General features: G+C 40.2%; 1 protein-coding gene across 1 annotated transcript in view; it reads left to right on the forward strand.

The window, feature by feature from the left end:
- cenpu (centromere protein U) overlaps positions 1 to 26,543 on the forward strand; it is a 55,599-nt gene that overhangs the window by 14,092 nt on the left and 14,964 nt on the right. Inside the window, exons 3-7 of the mRNA XM_043705755.2 lie at positions 3,714 to 3,885; positions 14,681 to 14,834; positions 17,315 to 17,426; positions 18,373 to 18,651; positions 24,754 to 24,874. Coding sequence (XP_043561690.2) covers positions 3,714 to 3,885; positions 14,681 to 14,834; positions 17,315 to 17,426; positions 18,373 to 18,651; positions 24,754 to 24,874 — 838 coding nt within the window. The remainder of the gene's footprint in view (positions 1 to 3,713; positions 3,886 to 14,680; positions 14,835 to 17,314; positions 17,427 to 18,372; positions 18,652 to 24,753; positions 24,875 to 26,543) is intronic.

The following is a 26,543-nucleotide window of genomic DNA, read 5'->3' on the forward strand; positions in this document are numbered from 1 at the left end:
TCTCAACAAAACCCTGTACAGTTGAAGGAAGATTTTATTCTTGTACTCCAATCTGTTAACAATAAAGGCCAAATAGCATTTGCTTTCCTATTTGCTGCATGTGCATGCTGTGTTCCTTTAATGAGCACACCCAAATCTCTGGACATCAACATTCAAGTTTCACATCTTTTAAAATATATTCTGCTCTTCTCTACTTCAACAAATTTGAATGACTTCTCATTTCCCCATGTGAATACCATTTGTCATCTTGTTGCCCCACTCACCTTGCCTGTTTATTTTCTCCTCATGGCTTGCTTTCCTGCCTAGCTTTATATCAACTGCAGACTTGGATATATTGCTGTATTTTTGCCTAAATCAATAGATTGGATTGTAAATAATTGAAGCCCTAGAGCTGATCATTGCAAAACTCAACCAGTCACAGTCCATCAATTTGAGAATACTCCATTTGTTCCTACTTTCTTGCTCATTAACCAATCCTCTGTCCAATCTAATGCGTTGCCCAAACGCAACAGCCTTTGTTTTATTAAATAAATAAAGTTTTGTGTGGAACATTATCATCTTTTGGAAATCCAAATGAACCACATTTACTTGTTCCCCTATATTTATTCTACTACTTGAATCTTTAAAACGTTATAAATTTATCAAGCTAATTTCCTTTGTGTAAAACCTTTTTGATGTGTCCTAATCATGGTGTGCTTTTCCAAATACATTGTAAAAACTTCCTTATAGATAGATACCTGCTCATTATGACTGATAAATTATATGCCAACTGGCCTGGATCCCTGTTTTCTCTTTACCTCATTCTTGAATAGATACCTTGCACTGATGTACGACAATGTGTTGACACAGATCTCTGTTTCATTTCTTGATATTACTTAGAGCAATGCTAAAATAGCGTATCATGTAATGTGGAGAAATATGAGGTTATGCACTTTAGCAACAAGAATAGAGCAGCTGAATATTATTTTAAATGGAAGACGACTGCAGAAAACTTCATCACAGAAGGATTTAGAAGTCCCTGTATGTAAATCACAAAAAAATCATACAAGTTCAGGAGATAATAGGGAAGGCAAATGAAATTGCCTTTATTTAAATTGGAATAGAATACAACAGTGGGGAGGTCTGGCTAAAACGATATAACAAACTTGTGAGACCACAGCTGGAATACAGCAAAGAATTTTGGGTCACTTATTTAAGGAAAACTGTACTAGCATTGGAGGCAGTCTAAAGGTTCACGAGGTTGATATCAGGTAAGGAGGAGAGGTTGAGACTTCACATTGCCAGGGACCAGGGTTTGATTCTACCAACAGGCGATTGTGTGCAATTTGTACAAGCTCCCTATGTCTGCGTGGGTTTCATCTGAATGCTCTGCTTTCCTCCCACAATCCAAAGATGTGTTGGTCAGATGGACTTGCCATGCTAAATTACCCATCGTATTCAGGGATGTGCAGGCAAGGTGGATTAGCCATGGGAAACTCAGGGCTACAGGAATAGGGTAGGGTAGGGTAGGGTAGGGGAGTGGGTCTGGGTGAGATGCTCTTCGGAGAGTTGGTGTGGACTTGATGGAGCAAGTGGTCTGCTTCCACATTGTAGGGATTCTATGAAGTTTGGGCCTGTACTCATTGGCACTTAGAAGAATCAGAGGTGATCTGATTGAAATATAAAATTCTTTTGGCTACTTGACTGAACAGATACAGAAAGGTTGTTTCCCCTGGTGGGAGAATCTAGGACCAGAGGGCATAATCTCCCTTTAGACAGAAATGAAGAGAATTTTTTTTTCTGAAATGGTAGTGAATCTGGAATTCTTTACCACAGAGGACTCTAGGGCTGTGTTATTAAATGTATCTGAGGCTGAGATAGACGGACAGATTTTATTCAGTAAAGGAAAAGGCAGGAAAGTGGAGTTGAGAATAATCAGATCAGCAATGATCTCATTGAATGGTGGAGCTGACTTGATGGGTCGAATCGCCTGCTTCTGTTTCTACAGCTTATAGTCTTATCAAGTTTAATTATTTCCATTTTAACAGCAATTAACTGGAATTTAAGTGTGATTAATGGGTTTTATATATTGATCTATTTTATATATTGCTTCATTGCTGCTGCTGGTTATTCATGATTGATTCTGATATGGAGTCACTAAAATTTAGTTAAATATCAGGGGTTCAAAATAAGCTTGAAAGTCAATCTGATGTACAGATAAGTTTAAGGCTAAACGATTTTTAAAATAATTGGAAAGATCTATGCATGGAATGAAACATTCAAATATATGAAGGAGAAATAGGCAAGTCTGTGAGCTCAAGTATCATAGTGTAAGTACAAACCTGTTATATGCAAGCCTCTTTTGTGTAAAACTTGTCTACATGTATTGGGGGGAAAAGCGATTTTAGTGAGTTTTTAAATTTTAACATCCTGAAAATATTGACAATAGCACCACCTCTTCCAAAAAGATACTGATGATTGTAAAAATGGACAAAAAGCCAAACATCAGAGATGATGAGAGCGACTGCCCCTGATGTCAAGGCAACATTTGACCAAGTGTGCCATTAAGGAACCCTAGCAAACCTGAAGTTGCTAAGAATCGGGTGAAATATTCTCTGTTGGATGAAGTTGTACCTATCACAAAGGAAAGTAGTTGAGCTTGTTGGAGGTCAGTCACCTCAGCTCTATGCATCACTGCAGGGGTTATTTAGAGCAGTCCTCAGGCCAGCCATCTTCAGCTATTTAATCAATGATCTTTCTTCCATTTTAAGGTCAGAAGTGGTCATATGCAATAATCAACAAACTAAAGTTCAGCACCACTTGTGATACCTCAAATGCTGAGCAATCTGTATCTAAATGCCATATAATCTGGGTGAAATCCAGTCAAGAAGCAAGTATTATTTATGCCACACAAGTGTCAGGCAATGACCATCTCTAACAAGGCAAAATTTAACCTTGGCCCCTTGACAAAAGCCTGTCTACCATCTACAAGGCACAAGTCAGCACTGTGATGGAATACTCCCCATTTGCCTGGCTGAGTGCAACTCCAACAACCCTCAAGCTTATTACCATCCATGACACATCAACAGAACCATAAAATCTCTGTTTATCATCGATGTATCAGTGTGTACCATCTACAAGATACACTGCAGAAATTCACCAAAGCTGTTTAGACAACACCTCTCAAACCCATGATTACTACCATCTAGAACAATAAAGGCAGCAGATGCCTGGAAACATCTTTGCCTGCAAATTCCTTACCAAGCAGCTCACCATCTTGACTTAGAACAACATCACTGTTTCTTCGCTGGTGTTGAATTAAAATCCTAAAACTCTCCCTAACGGTATTATGAATGCAAATGTGCTAGATCGCTTACTGCGATTGAAGAAGGCAGTTCATCATCATCACTTTGGCAATTAGGGATGACAATGAGTGTTTAGCCAGTGAAGCCCACATCCACTGAATGAATGAGGTTTTCTTTTAAAAGCTAGATTAAGTTGCTTCATATTCTTTACCTGAGATGATGTTGCTACTTGCTAATATCATCACGCCAAATGATGTGATATTATCTTGTTAAGGGGAGAACCTAGAATGATACAAAAGACAAAAATCAGTGTGTGGGGCATTCAAAATAAAAAATAAATCTACTACATTGTGACAATTCAAATCTGATAATTAATTCTCATGCTATGGACAAGACCAGAAATTTATTTGGTTTTTCTTTTTATTTTAGGCTTCTAAAAGTGTGAAATCTAGAAGAGATGGAATAAGTGATACAAATAAAAGACACAGTCCGGCTCAAAACAGTAGAGCCAAATTGCCAAGTCAGAAACATCCAGAACCTTCACCAAACCTCTCCTGCATATTTAAGAATCCAGACAGTCAAGATGATGATGAATACTATGGTAAGAAGTTAATGATCGTGAGTAAGGCTTTTTTCAGGCAAGTCTTGTGTCCAGTCATATGTTTATCATAGCATGCTTGTTCTTTGATTCTGTCATCTTACCCTCATGACCATTTGGTGTTCCAAAAATAAAGCAATATTTAATGCAACACAGCCTGATAATGGGACTTGGTGATAAACTTGGTGATTAAAAATTCTAACACTGTTATTGAGTTTTCTCAAATAATTTATTTTGACTCTATAGATTTTTGACTTATTGTGCTGATTTTTCATATCGCATCATTTTTGTACTGAATTTCAGTCTACTTTGAAGATTAAGCATCATTGCTGTGTCACTAATGAGTTGTCAGTCCCACCCAATGCTGAGTTTGCCTCATTGGTTTCCAAAATAAATGCCAAGACTTCGATTGTCATTGTAATGAGGCCTACTACCAACTACCCTGGCCACACTGCCATAGGTTCCTTTCAGAATAGTGCCATTTAAATCTTGACTTGCAGGTACTCAACTCTGTTTCTGCCAGTGAACTGTTCTAAGAATCTTGCCCTGTTAAGCTTGAACATGAATTGGAGCTCCTTTATTGACAATCCAAAACTGAATTTGAAATCTTCTGTGACAAGGCTGAAGTTTTTCTGATAATTTTGATATTGTCCTTTTTGATATGGAAAGGATCTGTTAAATTTTTTAGGAACATTATGATTTTAAATAATTTAGCTTGATTCATTTCTCAACATACTAACATACTCAGCTGGCAGTTCCCAAATACTCACAACTTAAATTTGCAAATCGGCCATCAGTGCTGTTTTAAAGTAAGCATTTTAAAGCTTTTGCTGAATTTATTTGATAGAATTTTGTAGTTGCGTACACACTTATTTGCCCTGTCAGTTCCTTTTTTCACAGTTTATTGTTAACTTTTGAACACAGTAGGCTAGTTTGATCAGATTCCCTACAGTGTGGAAACAGGCCCAACAAGTCCACACCAACCCTCTGACGAGTAACCCACCCAGACCCATTTCCCTCTGACTAATGCATCTAACACTCTGGGCAATTTAGAATGGCTAATTCACCTGACCTGCACATCTTTGGACTGTGGGAGGAAACCAGAGCACCCGGAGGAAACCCACGCAGAATGTGCAAACTCCCCACAGACAGTTGCCCAAGGCTGAAATCGAACCTGGGTCCCTGGCACTGTGAGGCAGCAGTGCTAACCACTGAGCCACGTGCCGCCCCATGGTTGAGCTATAGTCTTCCCAAGGTCACCATCAGTCTTTGTCGATATTGAAAAGGTTGTATCTTTGTGGAGCGTGATTGGATTCTTTTGGTTGTTTTCCTGATCTAGAGAGAAAGTTGATCTATCTGAAATCTCTGCTTAGAGGGTTGTTTAGTCCCTACAGGAATTTGAATTCTGAATGGAAATCTAATGCTGTACTAGCAATTAATTGATTTCAAGAATAAAATATTTTTGAATCATTCCCAGTGGAATGTTTTGTTTATAAATGTGATTTGTGAGCTTCAATCCAGAACCGATTTCAAGCAATCAACCCGCTTTAGTTAACCTAATGAGAATTACCTGCTGTGTTAGATTTACCACAAGATGTCACCCGAGAGATTCTATTCTTGTGAGAAACCAATTAGCTTCCCACTACAGAGGAACTTCGATTATCCGAATGAAATGGGCAGGCAATATTCTGTTAATTGATTTAAGTTTTCTGTGAAGTCTACTCCCCGTTCAGGAGACTAGGCAAAGTCACACTGTTCATGAGACACACACCCCCACCCCCACCCCCATCCGCTCCCAGCCCCAACTCCGTCTGCTCCACAACCCTGTCCAACACCACCCCCTGCTCACCCCCAGTCCCGCTCCCCCAACCCCATGCAGCTGTACTGTAGACCAACAGTCAGACTGCTGCTGCCTTTATCGGGTAAGTCTCCAAATAGCGCGAGCGCACGCACACACAACTTCTTGACAAGTTCCCACTCTGCCCCTGTACAGGACAATGTTGGATAGATTATCTAGGGAAAGGGGGTTTAGGGTACACCCTTGTGTAGAACTCCGGGAAAGTGTGGGGGAAGAGAGAGAGGGTGGGAGACCAGTCATTTAGAGACTGTGCCTGGACTGTCCCGGCCTGTTGTCGGCAGCATTTCAGTAAGCCAAGTTTGTTTTTAATCATTGTACCTGTAAACAAAAGATGTGATCCAGGGTTAAAACAGCTCTTTGACGTAATGTTTCTATCGGGACCTGGAGATCACCTTCAGATAATCCGATAGTCGGATAAATGATATTCGGTTAATCGAGATTCCTCTACTAGATTTTTGTTTTTAATGATCTCTTAATGTAACTTTGTAGAAGTTGCATTAATCATCTTGGGACTTTTTGGAACTTATCCCAGAAGCATTTCCCTTTTTGTTATGTAAAATTCACGTGTGCTTGAAACTATGTTCAGTTTTGTTTTTATACCTCTTCTGTTTTGGACTGGAGCTTCTCAGCAGCAAACAAAAATGTAGCTGTCTTACTTGGTGCCAATGAATAAGAAAGAGGATTTAGTAAGTATTGAGACCTATAGTGAACCTTTTAATATATTTGTAGGCATTACAAGCAACATTCACAATGAGTTCAAAATAATTCGTCCAAAGCTCAGTTATGATTACTAACTGATAATGCACTGTCACGTTCTGCTTAGCAGAAAATTATTGAATGGTGGTGAAATCTGCATACTGCCTCTGAAATAATTATGCAGTCTCCATGAAAACTGTCCAAGTATGTGACATTTCTGGATTATGAATATTTCGACAAGAACTGTCACAAGTGTAAAAAAGTGGCTGGTTAGTGGGGCATTTTCCCAAGGCCCTTTTGACCTAGAAAGATCATCAACAACCACAGGCTGTCAAACTGTCAAAACAACCAAATCCTTAAGTCAAAGCCACAGGGAATGGTTTTCACAGAAAGGGGTGCTCAAGCATTCTATAGAATGCATTCCAAAAGAGCAAAATCTAATTTAGTAAATGAACAGGAGCCTCAATTGTGGATTTTTTTTTATTCACAGGATGTTGCTGGCTGGGCCTGCATTTATTGCCCATCCCTAGTTGCCTTTGAGAAGTTGGGTGATCTGTCGTCTTGAATTGTGACAGTCAATTTGGCTTGGGTAGATGCACAATACTGTTAGAGAGGAAGTTCAACAATTTTCATCCAGCAAGACAGAAGGAACTGCATTTACATCCAGAGTTAGGATGATGAGTGACTTGCAGTTGGCATGCTCCCATGTGTTTGCTGCCCTTGTGTGTCAAGATGGTAGTGGTCATGGATTTAGAAGTTATTGCTAAATTTCTGTAATGCAGCATGTGGATGGTACATGCTGCTACAACAGCAATTATTTTGGAATTTATAAGACCATTTTAATGTCTGGAAATGGTTTTCACATTGCATCAGGCTTTTGGATAAGAAGATTTTGTTTCATATAGTCCAAATACATGTTCGTAGTCTGGTTCTATGATGGATTCGTCGTGGTTATTTTTTCAGTCTGCCCAATTGAATGAGGGAAGATAAAAAGATGTTTTGTAGGAAATGTTTGTGAAGGCACTGCCACCTGGGGTAACTTTGGATGAAGTCAGACACTGGGGCAGCACTGTGGCTTAGTGGTTAGTATTGTTGCCTCACAGTTCCAGAGACACAGGTTTGATTCCAGTCTTGGATTGGCATTGCTAAATTGCCCCATAGTGTCCAGGGATGGGCAGGCTGAGTGCATTAGCTAAGGTAATTGAGAATTATGGGATGGGGAGAGATGTTGGATCTGGGTTGGATGCTCTTCGGGGTTCGTTGCAGTCTCGGTGGGCTGAATGGCCTCAATCCACATTGTAGAGAGATTCTGTGAAATAAAGTGCTGAATATAATGAACAATTTCAGTTGATTTAAAGTCTGTAATCAATTTTATAATTATAATTTTTTTTTTGGTTTTATGATAGGTTAATTTTTTCAGTAATTCTGTATAGGCCATAGTTATTTCTGCAACATGAACTGTGGCATTTTGTTCATTAGTAATAAGGTGAATGTTAGTGATGATAGCATAATTTTGAAAATTTGTTGAAAGCAATCTATAGCTAATGTTCAAATAAAAACTTTTATTACATGATGTCTATTGAACTGACAGGTGACTAATGAGCTGGAGATCTGAGAAGATCACATGCTGAGATAACTGAGACTGGAGCAGTTTCAAACTATCGTTTGATTTGTGAAATATCATTTTACTATTGAAATGATTATTTATTTAACACTGATATACATGTGAAGTCAACAGGCATTGCTGCTTATGTGTTGTTTTGACATATGGTTGACGTCTATTTAGAAAAATTTAAACTGATCCAATGATTACAAACTTTTAAAATGAAGGTTAACTGTATTCCTGTTATATACAGCTGATTTTATATTTAGTGAGCCTTATCATTGTTAAAATGTAGCTTCAACTGTCCATTCTGATGTCTACATGGTAAGATATTATCCATTATCTGAACATTATAAGTGATGTGGCTACTGTTGGTTTTGTACAATTTTTTAAGTCTGAGTTCGATTGTTTTTCTAGTTATTCTGTATATTTTCAAACTTTATACTTTACAATTAGCGCAATTTTGTTTCCCTGTACCATGCATTGTCAAAAAAACACATTCGATTTAAATACTCACGATTTCACTGTTGTGTTGTCTTGTAGCTAGTATATAATAAACCTTTAAGAAACATGTTCATAGTATCATCATCACTTCATCCTGGGACCTGAGTTCTATATGACTGTGGCCGTTTACAGTATGGCACACAGATGGAGCTATGTAATAGCTTGTAATCAAATTGGTCAGTACTAGCCCAGACGCGACAGTGTCCAAAATGAATATATATGTAGATATCAGGAATTGTAACAAATGTCTATTGAATCTTTCAGTACTACGCTACCCATGTCTAGTTATTGTGCTATGAGAGCTAACATAAATATCACCTCATCAGGTACAAATACTATGTTGAAGGTAAAAAGCCCGACACTGCATCTGCAACTGGATTGAGAAGGCAGAACAAATCCTTCACAGCTTCTAGGGTCCTAATCTCCTGACTGTTGTTGCATATTTTGCACAATACATCCTTTTTTCCTTACACTAGCTTTGTATCTGCCCTGTTTTACTCAGGTTTCATGCAACTTTTAATTCAAATGCAAATCTTTCAAAACGGACGTCGTTGAAAAGTTCTGAAAGTTTAACCTGTGTCATGGAAATTCTTAAACAGAATCTTTCTTTCTTCATTTTGGGGATGCGGGCATCACTGGTTGGCCAGTATTTATTTGTTGTCCATAGTTGCCCTTGAGAAGGTGTTGAACTTGCTTCTTAATTAAACTGCTGCTGTCCACATGCTGCACATTGACGCACAACTCCCTTAGAGAGGAAATTCCAGGAGTTTGACTCTGACAGTGAAGGGACAGTTATATAATTCCAGTTCAGGATGGTGAGTGGCTTAGAGCAGAACTTTAAGATGGTGGTGTTCCCAAGTATGTGCTGCCATTGTTCTTCTAAATGGAAGTGGTCATGGGTTTGGAAAGTGCTGTCGAAGGATCTTTGGTGAATTTGTACAGTTCACCTTGTAGATAGTACACACTGCTGCTACTGAGCGTCAGTGGTGGAGGGCGTGGATGCTAGCGGATGTGGTACCAATCAAGCTGCTTTGTCCTGTTAGTGTCAAACTTCTTGAGTGTTGATGAAGCTGTTCCCATCTAGATAAATGGGGAGTATTCCATTATACTCCTGACTTGTGCCTTGTTGATAGTGGACAGGCTTTGGGGCGTCAGGAGGTGAGTTATTCACCACAGCATTTTTAGCCTTTAACTTGCTCTAGTAGCCAATGTATTTTTGTGGTGAATCCAGTTGAGTTTCAGGTCAAAGATAACCTCCGGGATGTTGATAATGGGGGATTCAGTATTGGTAACATGATTAAATGCTAAGGGGCAGTGATTAGATGGTCATTGCCTATGTGACGTGACTGCTGCTTGCCATTTGTTTGCCCCAAGCCTGGATATTAGGAGAAAGTGGAGTCTGCAGTTGCTGGAGATCAGAGTCAAGAGTGTGGTGCTGGAAAAGCACAGCAGGTCAGGCAGGATCCAAAGAGCAAGAGAATCGATGTTTCGGCCATAAGCTCTTCATCAGGAATGAGATTTGTGGGCCGGAGGGTTGAGAGATAAATGGGAGGGGTTGGGGCTAGGGGGTAAGGCAGCTGAGAATGCAGTAGGTAGATGAAGGTGGGGGAGAAGGCGATATTTTGGGGAGGAGGGTGGAGTGGATAGATGGGAAAGACGATGGACAGGTCAAGAGGGCAGTGCCGAGTTGGAGGCTTGGGACTGGGATAAGGTGGAAGGAGGGGACATGAGGAAACAGGTGAAATCCACATTAATCCCGTGTTGTTGTAGGGTCCCAAGGTGGAAGATGAAGTGTTCTTCCAGATGGTCTCCTTCTTCAAAGACTGCCATTTCACCTCCCACATAGTCGACAATGTCCTGCAGCGCATCTCCTCCACTTCCTGCACCTCCGCCCTTGAGCCCCACCCCTCTGAATGCAACAAGAACAGAACCCTCGCTACCACCACCACCTCTCCCCAAAACCACCACCACCACAACCACAACCGTGCTCACCTTCCACCCCACTGTATACATCGCACTATCCTCTGCCACTTCTGCCACCTACAAACAGACCCCACCACGAGGGATATATTTCCCTCCCTGCTCCTATCAGCATTTCAGAGAGACCACTCCTCTGCGACACCCTTATCAGATCCATGCCCCCACCAGCCCACACCCCACTCGGCATCTTTCCTGCCACTGTAAGACGTGCAAAATCTGTGCCCACACCTCCCCCCTCGCCTCTGTCCAAGGCCCCAAAGGATCCTTCTTTGACATCTGACAGAAATTTACCTGTACCTCCACAACTCTCATCTACTGTAACCGTTGCACCTGATGTGGTCTCCTCTACATCGGGGAGACAGGACGCCAATTGCGGATTGTTTCAGTGAACATTTCTGGGACACCTGCACCAACCAAACTCACTGTTCTGTGGCTGAACGCTTTAACTCCCCCTCCCACTTCTCCAAGGACATACAGGTCCTGGGCCAAACTCTAACCACCCGATGCCTGGAGGAAGAACACCTCATCTTCCACCTTGGGACCCCGTAACCACACGGGATTAATGTGGATTTCATCAGTTTTCCCATTTCCCCATCCACACTATCCCAGTCCAAAGCCTCCAACTCAACACCACCCTCTTGACCTGTCCGTCGTCTTTCCAATATATCCGCTCCATCCTCCTTTCTGACCTATCACCTTCTCCCCCACTTTCATCTATCTATTGCATTCTCAGCTACTTCCACCCCTCAGACCCACCCCTTCCCATTTATCTCCCCCACCTACAAGCCTCATTCCTGATGAACAGTTTGTGCTGATTTCTCCTGCTCCTTGGATGCTGCCTGACCTGTTGTGCTTTTCCTGCACTACACTCTCGACCCCAAGCCTGGATATTGTCTTGATCTTGTTTCATTTGAACATGAACTGCTTCAGTAATTGAGGTGTCACGAATAATGCTAAACATTTTGCAATCAACGATGGACATCCCCACTTCTGACCTTTTGGTAGAGGGAAAGTCATCGATGAAGCAGTGGAAGATGGTTGGGTCGAGGACACTATCCTGATGAATTTGTGCAGAATGTCCTGTACCTGAGATGACTATCCTCCAATAACCACAACCATCTTCCTGTATGCCAGGTATGACTAATTAGCTAGAGTTTGCTCCCTGATACTCATATATTCCAGTTTTGCTAAGGCTCTTTGATGCCGCACTTTGTTAAATGAGGTCTTGATGTCAAGGCTAATACACTCACCTCACATCAGGAGTTCAGCTCTTTTGTCCGTTTTTAAATGAAGGCTATAATGAGGTCAGAAGCTGAGTGGTCCTGGCTGAACTCAAATTGGATGTCACTGAGCAGGTTATTGCTGAGCACTGTTGGTGACACCTTCCAACACTTTGCTAATGATCAGGACTAAATGGGTGGAGTGCTAATTGGCTGGGTTGGATTTGTCCTGTTTATGTGTACAGGACGTACCTGGGCAATTTTCTACCTTTATTGGGAAGATGTCAGTATTGTAACTAATGAAACAGCTTGGCTAGGGGAGTGGCAAGTTCTGGAGCATGTCTTCTGCACTATTGCTGGAATGTTGTCAGGGCCTATAGTCTGCAGTATTCAGTGTGTCCAACTGTTTCTTGAAATCACATGGAGTGAATAGAGTTGGCTGAAGACTGGTATCTGTAATGCTGGAGGAGTCCAAGATAGATCATTAGCTTGATACTGCTGGCTGAAGGTTTTTGTGAGTAATCAGCCTTATCTTTTGCACTGATTTATTAGGCTTTTCCATCATCGGGGATGTGTATATTTGTAGAACCTACACCTCCAGTGAGTTGTTTAACTGCCCCCCACCATTCACGACTGGATGTGGCAGGACTACAGTGCTTAGATCTCAGGTGTTGGTGTGGGTTTGCTTAACTCTTGTCTATGACTTGCTGCTTAATGTTGTTTGGTATTCAAATAATCCTGTTTGATAGTTTCACCTCGTTTGACATTTCATTTTCAGGTTTAGCTGGTGCTGCTCCTCTTATGTCCTCCTGCACTTTCCATTGAATCAGGGTTGATCCCTTAACTTAATGGTAATATTTGATTGGGGAATATGCCAGCCCCTGGGGTTACAAATTGCATTTAGGTGCAATTCTGTTGCTATTACTGGTCCATAACAACTCATGGATTCCCAGTTTTGAGTTGCAAGAACTGGTCAAAGTCTGTCCCATTTAGCAAAGTGGTAGTGCCACTCAGCATGATGGAGGGTATTCTCAATGTGAAGGTGGGACTTAGTCCTTGAGGAGACAGTGTAGTAGTCACTCTTACCGATACTGTCATGGACAATTGCATCTGCAGGTGGCCGTTTGGTAAGTATGCGATCAGTCCTCTTGTTGGTTCCCTCACTGGGATCTGTAGACCCAGTCTAGCAGCTAAGTGTTTAGGACCTGACCAGCTTGATCAATAATGTTGCCACGGATCCAATTGTGGTGGTGAACGTTGCAAATGTACTCTGAGAATTTCACTCTTGCCTTGCTCAGTGCTTCCTCCAAGTGTTGTTCAACATGGAGGAGTTCAGATTCTTTTTAAAAATTTATTTACAGGATTAGGGCATCACCGGCTAGGCTAGTATTTATTGCCCATCTCTGCTTGCCCTCTGGTTAAGAGTAAACCACATTGCTGTGACTCTGGAAGTCATATGTATGCCAGACCACGTGAGGAAAGCAGATTTCATTCCCTGAAGGACATTAGTGAGCCAGATGGATTTTTCTGACAATCAATAGTGGTTCTCATCTCCAACCCTCCCCCCAAAAAAAGTTAGCTGAGTTTCTAGATTAATGGCTAAGTGATAATACTACTCTGCCATCACCACCTCCCTCTTATAAATCTTTTCTAAATTATTGCCAAAGAAGTATTCCCACAGATTGCATTTAAAAGTAGCTTCCATTATTTTCTGATCATAGTCATGGCCACTTAACCATTACATGTATTTTGGGCAGTTATTTAAATTTGCTAAAAAGCCATTGTTGCCATTCACAGCTTAAGTGTAGTGAATATTTGCGAAGAAACAGGTGTTCACTTTTGGTAATTTACATTTTATCAAAGTGAAAATGATTGTTTGTTTATCACTATTAGGTTACAGCTTGTACCAATCAGCACTAACTATAACATCAGTTAATTGACCATTGGGTTTAAAAGTACAAAGTAGTCAGCAGATAATATTTCACTTCCCCTATAGTTAACATTGTTTTTTTTAACTTTCTGACTACCCCTGCCCAAGGAATATTTTGAAGAATTTCAAGTGTTTGTGTAGTTCTTATACTAATATCTGTATCTTGATGTTTTTAAAATTCATAGCTGTTGATAATTTTACATTAAGTACTTCCTTCACGAAGCATGAATGTTGGAAGAGGGAGAAACTCCAACATAAATAACAAGCGAATAACATTGGATCAAAACACCTATTAGCAGTGAGGACTGTATTGATGTTGAACTAATGGGCATATGTAGTTAACTAAATGAACGTTTAAATTTAAAAACATTCAGTTTATTTGGATATATTATGACACACATCTGAAGCAGATGAGCCTTGAACCCAGACGTTCTGGCCCAGAGATAGGGACAATATCACTGTAACACAAGACCATACAAAAAATGACACATTTGCACATATAACTACTTCGTTTTTGAGTAAGGTTGAGCTTGTTTAAAGTGAGTTGCTGACGTGCTCAAAACAGGTATTCCGAGAATAATCGGCAATGGTGAAATTTCATTTTCCATCTCTATATATGCTGAAACTTGAGTCCAGCATTTTAATCTGCTCAGCCACATTACCACTTGTATCCTTTATTAAAAGAATACTTTCAATTGCTACTTTCAATCCTATAACCATCTATGTTCAGAAATTATCCTGTGCCAGCCACCATCACCATTTCTTTCCTGATCATCTTTTATCATTAAAACCTTTTTGCTGTGCTTTCTTCTTACAAAACATCTACCGTATCTGTGATTTCTTGTTGAACTGGTCTGCATATTAGATTGGGCCAGTTTTCAGTTGTGCATTTAAATTTGTAATCTTTTAAAAGTGTTCCATTACTCAAAGTAAGCATTAAAATGGCATTCCACATTTTAAAAAACTAAACATGTTTCCTTTGCTTATTTGCTTTAACCTTTTTGTAGATAATCCATTACACAGCACGGCAGTGTTCGATGGTGAATCAGAGCTGAATAATGAAGGAGATGATAAAGAAGCAGAAGGTTGCGTGCAGAGTCATCAAGGGAAGCCTAACCAGCAATCAGTGCCTCAGGTTAAAGAACAAAGGAGAGCAAAACGGTAAACAGAAAGCTGGATGAATGTTGTTATTTCTTAATATAGAATAGAGATTATTTGATTTGCAAATGTAATATTTTATTTGTTTCAAATAATTAGCTAAATTAGTAGCTTTGTCTCAGACAAGTAAGTTCAAAACATGGAAGTAGAAAGCATTGCTCAGTGTTTTCTTTTAATTTTCCTTCTTGCGGTTTCCTTAGAGTCATAGAAATGTACAGCACGGAAAAAGGCCCTTTGGTCCAACTTGTCCGTGACCACCACATATCCTAACCTAATTTAGTGTACTTGGCTCATATCCCTTTAAACCCTTCCTGTTCACATACCCATCCAGATGCCTTTTAAATGTTGTAATTGTACCACCTCCACCACTTCCTCTGGCAACTCATTCTATACCCTTTTGTAGATGTCTCTGTAGTTGTCTGGTGGGTTGAACTAGTTGTCAACAAAACATCATAGAAACTAGGAGCAGGACTCAGCCATTCAGCCCTTAAAGCTTTTATAATAACAGCCAGCATTTTCCCATCTACTGACATCATCAGGTTAACTTATCTGCAAGGTTTTTTTTCCTCTTCAAACCATCTCTTATTGTGGAGGAACTGCTCCAGAGTTGATAGAATTTTGGAAGATTGTTTCCAAGTCATTGAATATTTCCAAGACACTTCCTTTAGTACTCTGGGATATATATTATTAGGTCTCAGCCTTTAACCCCATTAATTTCCCCAGTATTGTTTTCTTACTAATACCTTTACGTTCCTTCAATTCTGCCGTATCACTAGACCCTTGGTTTCCTAACATTTCTAAAAGATTATTAGTACCCTCTTTCATGATAGAGGATCAACGAACATGTGAAATCTTCCTACCATTTCTTTGCTCCCCATTATTATTCCCTCAGCTTCTGACTAATGAATCTATATTTGTCTTTACTAAATTCTTCCTCTTTGCATTTCATAGAAGCTTTCGCCATTAGTTTCTACGTTCCCTGATATTTTGCTCTTGTACTCTTGTTTTCCCCTCTTGATCAATTTTTTTTCCCACTATTTGCTTAGGTCTAAATTGCTCCCGATCCTCAGGCTTGCTGTTTCTGACAATTTTACATGCCTTCTCTTTGGATCTAATGCTGTCACTAATTTAGTTTGACAGCTATGATTGAGCCACCTTTCCTCTTTTATTTTTGTACCAGATAAGAATGAATCATTGCTGTAACTCATGCACATGTTCTTTAAATATGAACCATTGCCCATCCACTATCAGCCTTTTTAGTAAGGTTTCCCAATTATCCTTGCCCATTGTGACTTACTTTCATAGTTTCCTTTATCTAGACTCAGCACCCTAGTTTTGACTTCAAGAACATCACTTTTCACTTCCCCAAGGGATCTTGCACAAGATTGGTAAATGATCCTTTCTTATTGCACAATATTGCTTCACTTGTCCATCTTAATAAAGAATCCCAACTAGTTTCTGCTGCAATCTTGCGAAGTCTCCCAGTCACCACCCCCCCCCAACACACGTCCTGCCCCCAACCACCCAACAATCCAAAATGGTGTATCTGTTAGAGAAAAGCATGGCCACGTGAGATTCCTGCACTGCCTGCTTTCTGCTACTCTACCTAGTGGCTCCACAGTGAGTCCATTTCCCCACTCCAGCAGTTAAATGTGGTTAACCAGCAGCTGCAGCTGGATGCACATCCTACGTATGTAGCCAGTAGGAACTCAAGAAGTGTCCATGGCTTCTCACGTAGCGAAGGAGGAGCATATCCTGGGTGTGAGCTGCACTGTCATGACTTCTCTTTAGATAAAGCTTGTTAGTCACTTTCTTTAAGAAATACTAGTCATGCTCAGAACCTTATTGCACCCCAAACACTAGTTTGAAAATCAAAGTCTTTGGACATCTTAACTTTAATTCTGAACTTTACATCCCCTATGTTATTTTTATTACTTTATATTGGCTCCAACTTCTGAGTTAAATCCGATACGCCTACTTGTTTTAAAAATAACTTTTTTCTAATATACAGTAAGTTATTAAGAATCTATAACAGTATAAACTTTGTTTGACATGAGGTGGCCCTTTTTTTTTAAGTATTTCAAATTTGGCACTGGATACTCCCCCCACTGGTCCTGCTGCCTTACCTCCTGCTGCCTCTTTGACTCCCAGGTAACTGGTGTAGCCTTGGTCCCAATTTATATACTCCTCTTCTGCTCATCTCACCCACAGGTCCACTCCTCCTCCTCCGGCTCCCACTTAAATGGTGTAGCATTAAGCCTCGCTCCAGTCTATATACCGCAACTCTGCACTACCCCTCCACAGGACTCGTTGACTTTCTGACTCCCAAATAAGTGATGCAGGTCTCAAGCCTCAGCCCTGATTTTTATACTCCCGCTGTGCACTGATATCTCACAAGTCCCACTCTCCTTGCTGCCAACTTTCTTGCTTCATGAAAGTCTGTCATTCCTTATAATACCCTATTCTCATTCCTTTGAGTATAGCAGTGCTTTGACTCGCATATCTGAAGGTGTGGAAGCAGAAGAAAGTGAAATGAATACAGAAGGTGTGAACAATGAGGCATCGAATGAAAGTACAACAGAGTCTCGTCAGAAGGTATTTGCTCAAATTTAAGTCAGGTAGAACATTCATTATTAACATAATCATTTTATCCCCATAATCCATCTTATAGTGTAACAGCAAAACAAAGTTTTTTTTTCTTACTAAATATTATTCCAAGGGAAGGTTTTACACTTGCTTTTCCATACTAGAAATGCAAAATATTTTGTTAAAGTGTAAGACAGTCCTCAAACTTGCAGCTACAATTAAAAACATGCTTTTTAATTGTAAGATTGATTTGATTTTGCTACAGCACAGACTATTTAGCTCCTCGTGCTACCATTCAGCAAGTTCATGGCTGATCTTTCATTTCAATTTTAAATTCCCACAATGTCTTCATGTCCATTAATATCCTCAATTCCCAAAAATCTACTTCTGCCTTACTACCTTTCTACTCAGTGGCTTAGCGTCCACAACTGTCTGAGGTAGATGGTTCAAAATATTAAATAAAAACCAAAAAAATGCAAATGCTGTAAATCGGAAACAAAAATCGAAATTGCTGGGAAAGCTCAGCAGGTCTGGTAGCATCTGTGAAAAGAAATCAGAGAACTCTGTTGAAGGGTCACCAGAACCGAAACATTAACTTTGATTTCTCTTCACAGATGCTGCCAGACCTGCTGAACGTTTCCAGCAATATCTGTTTTGATTCAAAAGATTGTCAAATTTGTGTGAAATAATTTCTCCTCATCTCAATCTATATAATTGACCCCTTATTCTGAGACTGTGACCCTGTGTTCTAGATGATCCAGCCAGGAGAAACAGTTTTAAGCACTTACCCTGTTTAAAATCCTTAAGAAATTTACGTGTTCCAATTTCATTGTCATGAGAAATGTATGTTCACATGAATGAAGAGAAAATGTTGGAATGTGTAATTCAGGGCCATTTCTGTCTAAGTTGCCAATTTTGATTTGCTTTGCCTCATTTAAAAAAAATTGTTTCAAAGGCAGAAACTGAATTAGTGAAGTTGAAAGCAGTATCCAATTCGCAATCCAGTAAAGCCTCCAAACGATCAGAGGATACTCGATCACGGACAAGTGGAGTAACAAATCCCAGTGATGGGAACTCTAGAAATCGGCAGGGTGCTGCTTTGACTGGTAGAACAAAGAAATCGCTGCTTGAAACTTGGGCATCTCTTTCAAAGCGAAAAAGGCAAAGGAGCAAGAGAGCAAGTGCATCAACAGCTCACAGCAGGAACTCCTCTTTTCATGCAGAGCCTTCCATGGTAAGCAACTTGCTTTTTGATTCAGGATAATTCTTTTTGTTTGGCTAGATCAATGAAAATGACATGGCTGTTAAAGTGCAGAAGGTTTAATAGGTAACTGTGAATCTTAACCTTACTATCCTGTGAAACAATAAAGCAAAGTGATTTTACGGTATCATGATAAGCTTGAGGCATTGTTGCTGACCATGTCATTCAGATGCCCACATAATATTTTGGGAACTCAAGTTACAATCCCACTATGGGAGATTATGGAATTCTAATATGGTAAAATGAACCATGAGACCATTGTGGATTGTAGTAAATAATCATCTGATACTCTAATGTCCTTATCTAGCTGGCCTACATGTAACTCCAGACCCATAGCAATGTGGTTGAATCTTAACTGCCTTTTCAAACGGCCTATTCAGTTGTATCAAGTGCTGAAAGGATAATGGCATTAACTAAGCCATTGCAGATGATGAAGCAATTACAGATTTGCCTACCCTGCAGAGTCCTCTTTCTAACATGTAGAGGCTAGAGCAAAAACTAGGTGAGCTTTCTCCGATTGTTCGAGCAACAGCACATCATCATATTCACAAAATTGTAAATTACAGATATCATCAACATCATCTCTGGTTACGTATTGTTTTTTAGATTAGATTACATTACAGTGTGGAAACAGGCCCTTCGGCCCAACAAGTCCACACCGACCCGCCGAAGCGCAACCCACCCATACCCCTACATTTACCCCTTATCTAACACTACGGGCAATTTAGCATGGCCAATTCACCTGACCTGCACATCTTTGGACTGTGGGAGGAAACCGGAGCACCCGGAGGAAACCCACGCAGACACGGGGAGAACGTGCAAACTCCACACAGTCAGTCGCCTGAGGCGGGAATTGAACCCGGGTCTCCGGCGCTGTGAGGCAGCAGTGCTAACCACTGTGCCACCGTGCCGTCCATTGACTGATCCAGCAGAGGTGATGGTACAGTGGTATACGGTCTCGAGTCCTCAGCATTATCTCTGGATTCAATGAAATCTCATGGCATTACGTCAAACATGAGCAAAGAGACCTCTTCCAGACTACCACACATTAGCCCTCATTTGGCTGATGAATCGTTAGCGCACAACTTGAAGGAAGCACCAAGGGTGTAGATGTATTCTGGGTGGGGATCTTCACCACCCACCTCCAAGAGTGGCTCAGCAATACTACTACTGAATGAGCTGGTTGAATCATAAGGACATAGCAGCTAGATTGGGTCTGCAGCAGGTAATAAGAAGGAGAGGTATATTTGACCTGATTGTCACAAATCTGTCCATTAGTAGGAGGAATGACTACCCCACAGTCAATGTGGAGATGAAGTCCTATCTTTATTGAGAAAACCGTCCATAGTGTTGTGTAGTACTATCGCCATACTAAATGGGAGATATTTCATACAGTTCTAGCAATTCGAGAGTGGGCATAAATTAAGTCCCATGATCCATCAGCAGCAACGGAATTGTATTTGTTCACAATCTGTTTCCTCAAGACCTGACATATTTCCTATTCTGCTATTATCCCTAAGCCGGGATCAGCCTGCTTCGATGAAGAGTGTAGGAAGGCATGCCAAGAGCAGTACCAGGCATACCCGAAAATGAAGTGTCAACTGAGTGAAGCTACAAAACAGAACTACTGTTTAAGCAGTATAAGCAGCAAGTTAAAGACAGAGCTAAGCAATTCCACAACCAAAGGCTTGGTTGGGAATGATAGTGGATAATTACATAAGTCACTGGACGACGAGGCTCCACAAATATTCCTATCTCAAAAATAGGATAGCCTAGAAAATCAGTTCAAAAAATAAGCATTTCCAATAATCTTCAACCAGAAGTGCTGAGTAGATTATCCAAATTGGCCTTTGCAGAGGTCCCCAGCATTACAGATTCTAACTTTCATCCAATTCACTCCACTGTACTTGATATGAAGAAATTTCTGGACGCACTAGCTGCTGCAAAGCTTATACACCCTGACAACATTCCAGCATTAGTGCTGAAGACTTGTACTCCAGATCTTGCATCGCTAGCTAAACTGTTGTCACTTTACCAAGATATGTGGATGCTTTGGAGAGAGGCAGAGGAGGTTCACCAGGATGTTGCCTAGTATGGAGGGTGCTAGCTATGAGAGAGAATGGTTAGATTAGGATTATTTTCATTGGAAAGAAGGAGGTTGAGGGGGACCTGATTGAGGCCTACAAAATCATGAGAGGTGTAAACAGGGTAGATAGCAAGAAACTTATTCCCAGAGTGGAGGACTCAATTACTAGGGGTCACTAGTTCAAAGTGAGAGGGAAAAGTTTATGGGAGATACACATGGAAACTTCTTCACGCAAGGGTGGTGCATGCCTGGAATGCGTCGCCAGCGGCGTGGTAGGGGCGAGAACGATAGCGTCATTAAAGATGTATCTAGATAGATACATGAATGGAAGGGAGCAAAGGGATACAGATCCTTAGAAAATAGGTGGTAGGTCCAGATGGATGATCTGGATTGGCGCAGGCCTGAAGGCCCAAAGGGCCTGTTCCTGTGCTGTATTGTTCTTTGTTTCAGTATAGCTATAGCACTACTCAAGAATGTGAAAAATTGGCCAGATAATCCAACCTGGCCAATTACTGGCCCATCACTACTCTCCATCATTAATAAAGTGATGAAAGATGTCAATAGGACTATCAAACACCACTTGCTTAGCAATAATTATCACTCAGTTTGGATTCTGCAAGGGCTGCTCACTTCTTCGCCACGTTACGGCATTGGTTCAAATGAGGTGAGGTGAAAATGATTTCCCTTGACATCCAAGCTGCATTAAATTGAGTGTGGCATTAAGGAGACCCAGCAAAATTGGAGTCAATGAGAATCAGAATAAACTCTGCCTTGTTAGGAGCAGCATTGCCTCTAATTTTCTTTTGGGTTGTGTGTGCCTCCAAGATTCATACATGGTAACGAATTCTGGAATGGGAAGTTGATGGCATGATTGGTGTGCTGACACTAATTGCTATGTATGAAACATTGGAGTAGCTATGTACAGTTAGAGGGATTTTGGTTGGGAGTCAAACCTGGCTAAAGGAAGATGATTTTTGTTGTTGGTCAGTCATCTTAGTTCTAGAACATGTTTGCAGGTATTCCTCAGGGTAGTGTCCTAGGCGGGTGTCAGTTTAGCTCAGTTGGCTGGATAGTTGGTTTGTGAAGATGTGTGATGGCAATAGAGTGGGTTCAATCCTCACTCTGGCTGAGGTTACTATGAAGGACTCTCCTTCTCAACCTCTCCCTTTGCCTGAGGTGTGGTGGCCCTCAGGTTAAATCACCACCAGTTATCTCTCTAATGAGTGGGCACCCCTATGACGTGGTTAGATTTTGGAGACTTAATTTGAGTGCCTGAGGCCCAACCTTCAGCTGCTTCAGAATTGATGTTCCCTCCAACCTAGGTCAGAAGTGGGAATGTTCGCTGATGACTACAAAATGTTCAGCACCATCAATGACAACTCAAATACTTAAGCGATCCATGACCAAATGCAGCAAAACAATATCCAAGCTTAGGCTGACAAGAAGCAAGTAATACTCACATCTCCCAAGTGTCAGGCAATTACCATCTCTTACGAGAGAATCTAATCATATCTCCTTGACATTCAATGTCATTACCATAGTTGAATCCCCCACTTTCAATGTCTAGAGATTACCATTGACCAGAAATTGAACTGAAATAGCCATATAAATACTGTGGCTACAAGAGCAGGTCAGAGACTAGAAATCCAGCAGTGAGAAACCCATCTCAGGTCGGGGAGTCCAGAATTAGAGGGCATAGGTTTAGGGTGAGAGGGGAAAGATATAAAAGAGACCTAAGGGGCAACATTTTCACACAGAGGGTGGTACGTGTATGGAATAAGCTGCCAGAGGAAGTGGTGGAGGCTGGTACAATTGCAACATTTAAGAGGCATTTGGTTGGGTATATGAATAGGAAGAGTTTGGAGGGATATGGGCCGGGTGCTGGCAGGTGAGACCAGACTGGGTTGGGATATCTGGTCGGCATAGACGGGTTGGACCGAAGGGTCTGTGTCTATGCTGTACATCTCTATGACTCTATCTACAAGGCATAATTCAGAAATGTGATGGAATACTCCCCAGTTACCTGAATGAGTGCAACTTCAACAATACTCAAGAAGCTTGACATTGTCCAGGACAAAGCAGTCAGCTTGATTGACACCACATCCACAGACATTCATTTTCTCCACCATCTATGCTCAGTTGTAGTTTGTACCATCTACAAAATTCACTGTAAATATTTATCAGTGCTCTTTTGACAGCATCTTGCAAACTCCTGACTACTACTATCAGAAGGTCAAGGACAGCATATACATGGGAACGCCACTGCATCATCCTGACTTGGAAATATATCACTGTTCAGTGTTCCAGGCTGAGTCAAACACCTGGAACTCCCTACCTAATGTTACTGTTGATGCACCTAAACCAAATGGGGGCGGTGCAAGAACTTGGATCACTGTCACCTTTTCAAAGGCAGCTAGGGATGGCCTATAAAACAACACACAGAAAAGTTTGGATTATGATTTATTATAATGTGAATCCTTCCTTTCAATCTTATTGATCTGAACTATTACAAGCCAATAGTTCACAATTCCGTAATTAATGTTTTTAATATGCATTTTGGTGAAATTCAATCCTCCTCTTTTTGATATTTACTAGGTTATTTATTTAAGTGATCACTTATTGACAATTATAAAAGAAAAGCAAACATTTCTAGAGCATAATAGTTTGACTTTGTATGGAATATCTGTTGCTTTAATCTTTCAAGTTTACAGTCTGACCTATATGATGATTTATGAAAGTTGGCTGCAAGTTGGTAGTGGCTCACAGTAGAGGTTGCATGACTACAGCAAGCCAGAATGCATTTCTAGCCCAAACATCCCCATTTTCATACCAAAATATATTTGCTTTCAATAATACTTACTCTTTGAGTTCCACAATATACACATGACCATTCTTATGCATTAGCAGTTCATTATTCTTGTCTATCTCTGCATATGAATTGCATAGAAGCCTTTGAATCTTGCTGCATTTGCTTGGTTTCTTGGATTCCTTTAGCAGTTTTCACTGATGCCTCTCTTTTTCATTTGTTTAGGTTTAGTATAGAGATGAGATTTCGTGTTCATTTTATGAAGTAACTGTTTGGAACATTGGCTGATTATGGTGATCTGATGATCTCCTTAAGTGTCCGACACATGTCAGTGTGTCATACAACATCAAGACCATAAGACCTGTGTGAAGTGTCTCAAAATGGCAATCCAAAACAAAGGTTAAGGTGGTGTGGTAGCATCATAATTGATTACTCTGTGAGCCAAGGCAGGTCTAAATGTGAAGGATAGCTACTGGCATGCGTAACTAGATGAAAACAATAGTTTTCTTACTATATTCGAGACACCCCTTGGAAAATACCGATGACAGCATATGATGTTTGGCAATTCCATGACTCCAGGGATAGATCAAGGCAGATAATGAGACAGTTAATAATCTTCTTGGTGTGGAAGCTATAGTTGATCATTTGCGAGATCATATATACAGACAGAAAATGGAAGATGCCATTGCTGACAATGATGAAAATCTAGTGTGAATGATAGGCAAAGCTTATCAGATGAACCTGAAGTTGACCAAGAAAAATATTGCAATTAAAGATGTCTGAAGTCACTGACAACAAAAGATCTTTATTCAAATCTTGAAAAGAGGAGAGGTATAGTAGCAATGTGGTGACACTATGTAACAAAAAAAGCTTTGCATTTGTTCAATCTCTGAACGATTTAGCTAAATTTGTGTCTAGTATTTCTAATAGATCTGTCCTGGAAGAAAGCTGTATATGTTTGATATTTGGTGAGTATGAATGCATATTATCCTATCAAGGAGTCTTCAAGGCTGATTGGAAGAAATTTTGGCAGAATAGAATCTTTTAAAAATAAAAATGGCAATGGTTTAAGTTTAACTTCAACTTTTATGCATACTGTCAAGGTATACAATTTATGAGAGTTGTTTTTGATACTTTACCTAAAAATGGACAATTTTTGATAATACTTTCTCTTAACTGACAGGAGCCTTCTCTACAAGATAATGTTAACTCCAATAGGCTGAAAAGAAAACAAACTTTGGTCACGAGAACAACTGGACCTGATGCCTTTTCTAATACAACTGCATCAAGATCTCTTACTGCAGGTTAGGGCATGAATAAGGCAGCACAGACATGCTAAAGAGAATAATAATTGTATAAAATATATGACTGCTGTCAGGGGGTGGTGAAGGGGGAAGGGAATAAATGTACCTTTTGTAATAGGTTTACTAACATTATTTGGAAGCATAATTTCAAATACAAATACTTCAGAAATATTTTTCAAACATTGTCCAGAGATTAGGTTACCTCATTGCCAGTGAAAAATTGTGGATGAGACCAGATTCTTCAGCGATATTCCTCTCTATAGTGCTGTATCTCTCTGACCATAACAAAAATAGACCATTTATCCCTTGTTAAACTTATGGCAACATATTGTTTTATACCACTCCTGAAACTCCCCCTCGTGATTTTGGAAGCTTCCATTTAATCTCTCCCTAAGCACCACCTCCTCTAATTCATCTTCATAACTAAAATTTCTCATCCCCAGACCCATTCTTGTAAATCACTTTGGTACTCTCGCCAATGTGTTCACACTCTTTCAAAAGTGTGGTGCCCAGAGTGGTGGACAGTACATCAGCTGAGGTTGAACTGATATTCATAATATGTTCTAACAAGTTTAACATAACCACTTTGCTCCTGTATGCTATGTAGTTATTAATATAGTTTAAAATACTGTATATTTAACTGCTCAAGCTTTCTGATTTACACACATATTAACTGAGGTTTCTCTGCTCTTGCACACCCTTCATTTTATACTACATTTCCATGTTCAGTCAAAATGTATCATCTCTCATTTCTCCACTGAAACACGTGAGCTTCAGCAGCCTATCGTGTCCTCTGAGACTACAGAGTAGTGAGAAGATGTACTGCATGTATAGCTCTGTTCTGTTGCATCTGCAATACTGTTTCACTCTGCATACTATATTTCAGGAGGATATCTTTGCCTTGGAATGGGTAAAATATAGATTTGCCAGATTGTTATCAAGAGTAAGGGGATTTAATTATGGGGGTATTAATTATGTTACTGGACTAGCTAAGGTCCAGGCTAATGTCCTGGGTTCAAATTGTATCATAGCAGCTGGTGAAATTTAAATAAATCTGAAATTGAAAATCAGTCTCAGTAATTGCAACCATGTGACAATTGTCAATTGTAATAAAAGTCCATCTAGTTCATTAATGTCCTTTTGGGAAAGACTTTAGTCTTTACACAATCTGGCTTCAAATGACTGTGATCCACAACAATGTAATTCATAACAACTCTTAACTCCTTTATGAAATTACCAAGCAAGCCAGTCAGTTCACGGGGGCAGTTAGGGATGCGCAACAAATGCTGGCCTGCTAGTGACACCCACAACCTGTGAAAGAATACATTTTAAAAAATTCAAATAATAGTGGTGTAGACATTCCTTCAGATAACTTAATATTTCTTAAATTTTCATTTATGTGATTATATTGTGTGAGAAATTAAAACAATTTCAGTAAATTTGTGCTCATAACCTTTCTTTCTGCCTATCTGTTTTGCTTTTTTTTTCCCTGTTGTCTAAACAGTTACCCTTTAGCACAAGGTAAACAGCTATGTTGCTAAACCCGTTCACCTTGCACTCATCAAGGAAAAAATGTTAAATTTCAAATTGTCGCAACACTTTATACTACAGAAGCAAAGAAGGGTGCTTGGTTAGCAAGTCAGCCCTGATTGACCAAGGTGTTGCCATG

This window comes from Chiloscyllium plagiosum, unplaced genomic scaffold (genome assembly GCF_037043375.1).
Source record: "Chiloscyllium plagiosum isolate Xiang-an unplaced genomic scaffold, Cpla_swu_hap1 HiC_scaffold_2, whole genome shotgun sequence".
In the NCBI taxonomy this organism is placed as follows: Eukaryota; Metazoa; Chordata; class Chondrichthyes; order Orectolobiformes; family Hemiscylliidae; genus Chiloscyllium; species Chiloscyllium plagiosum.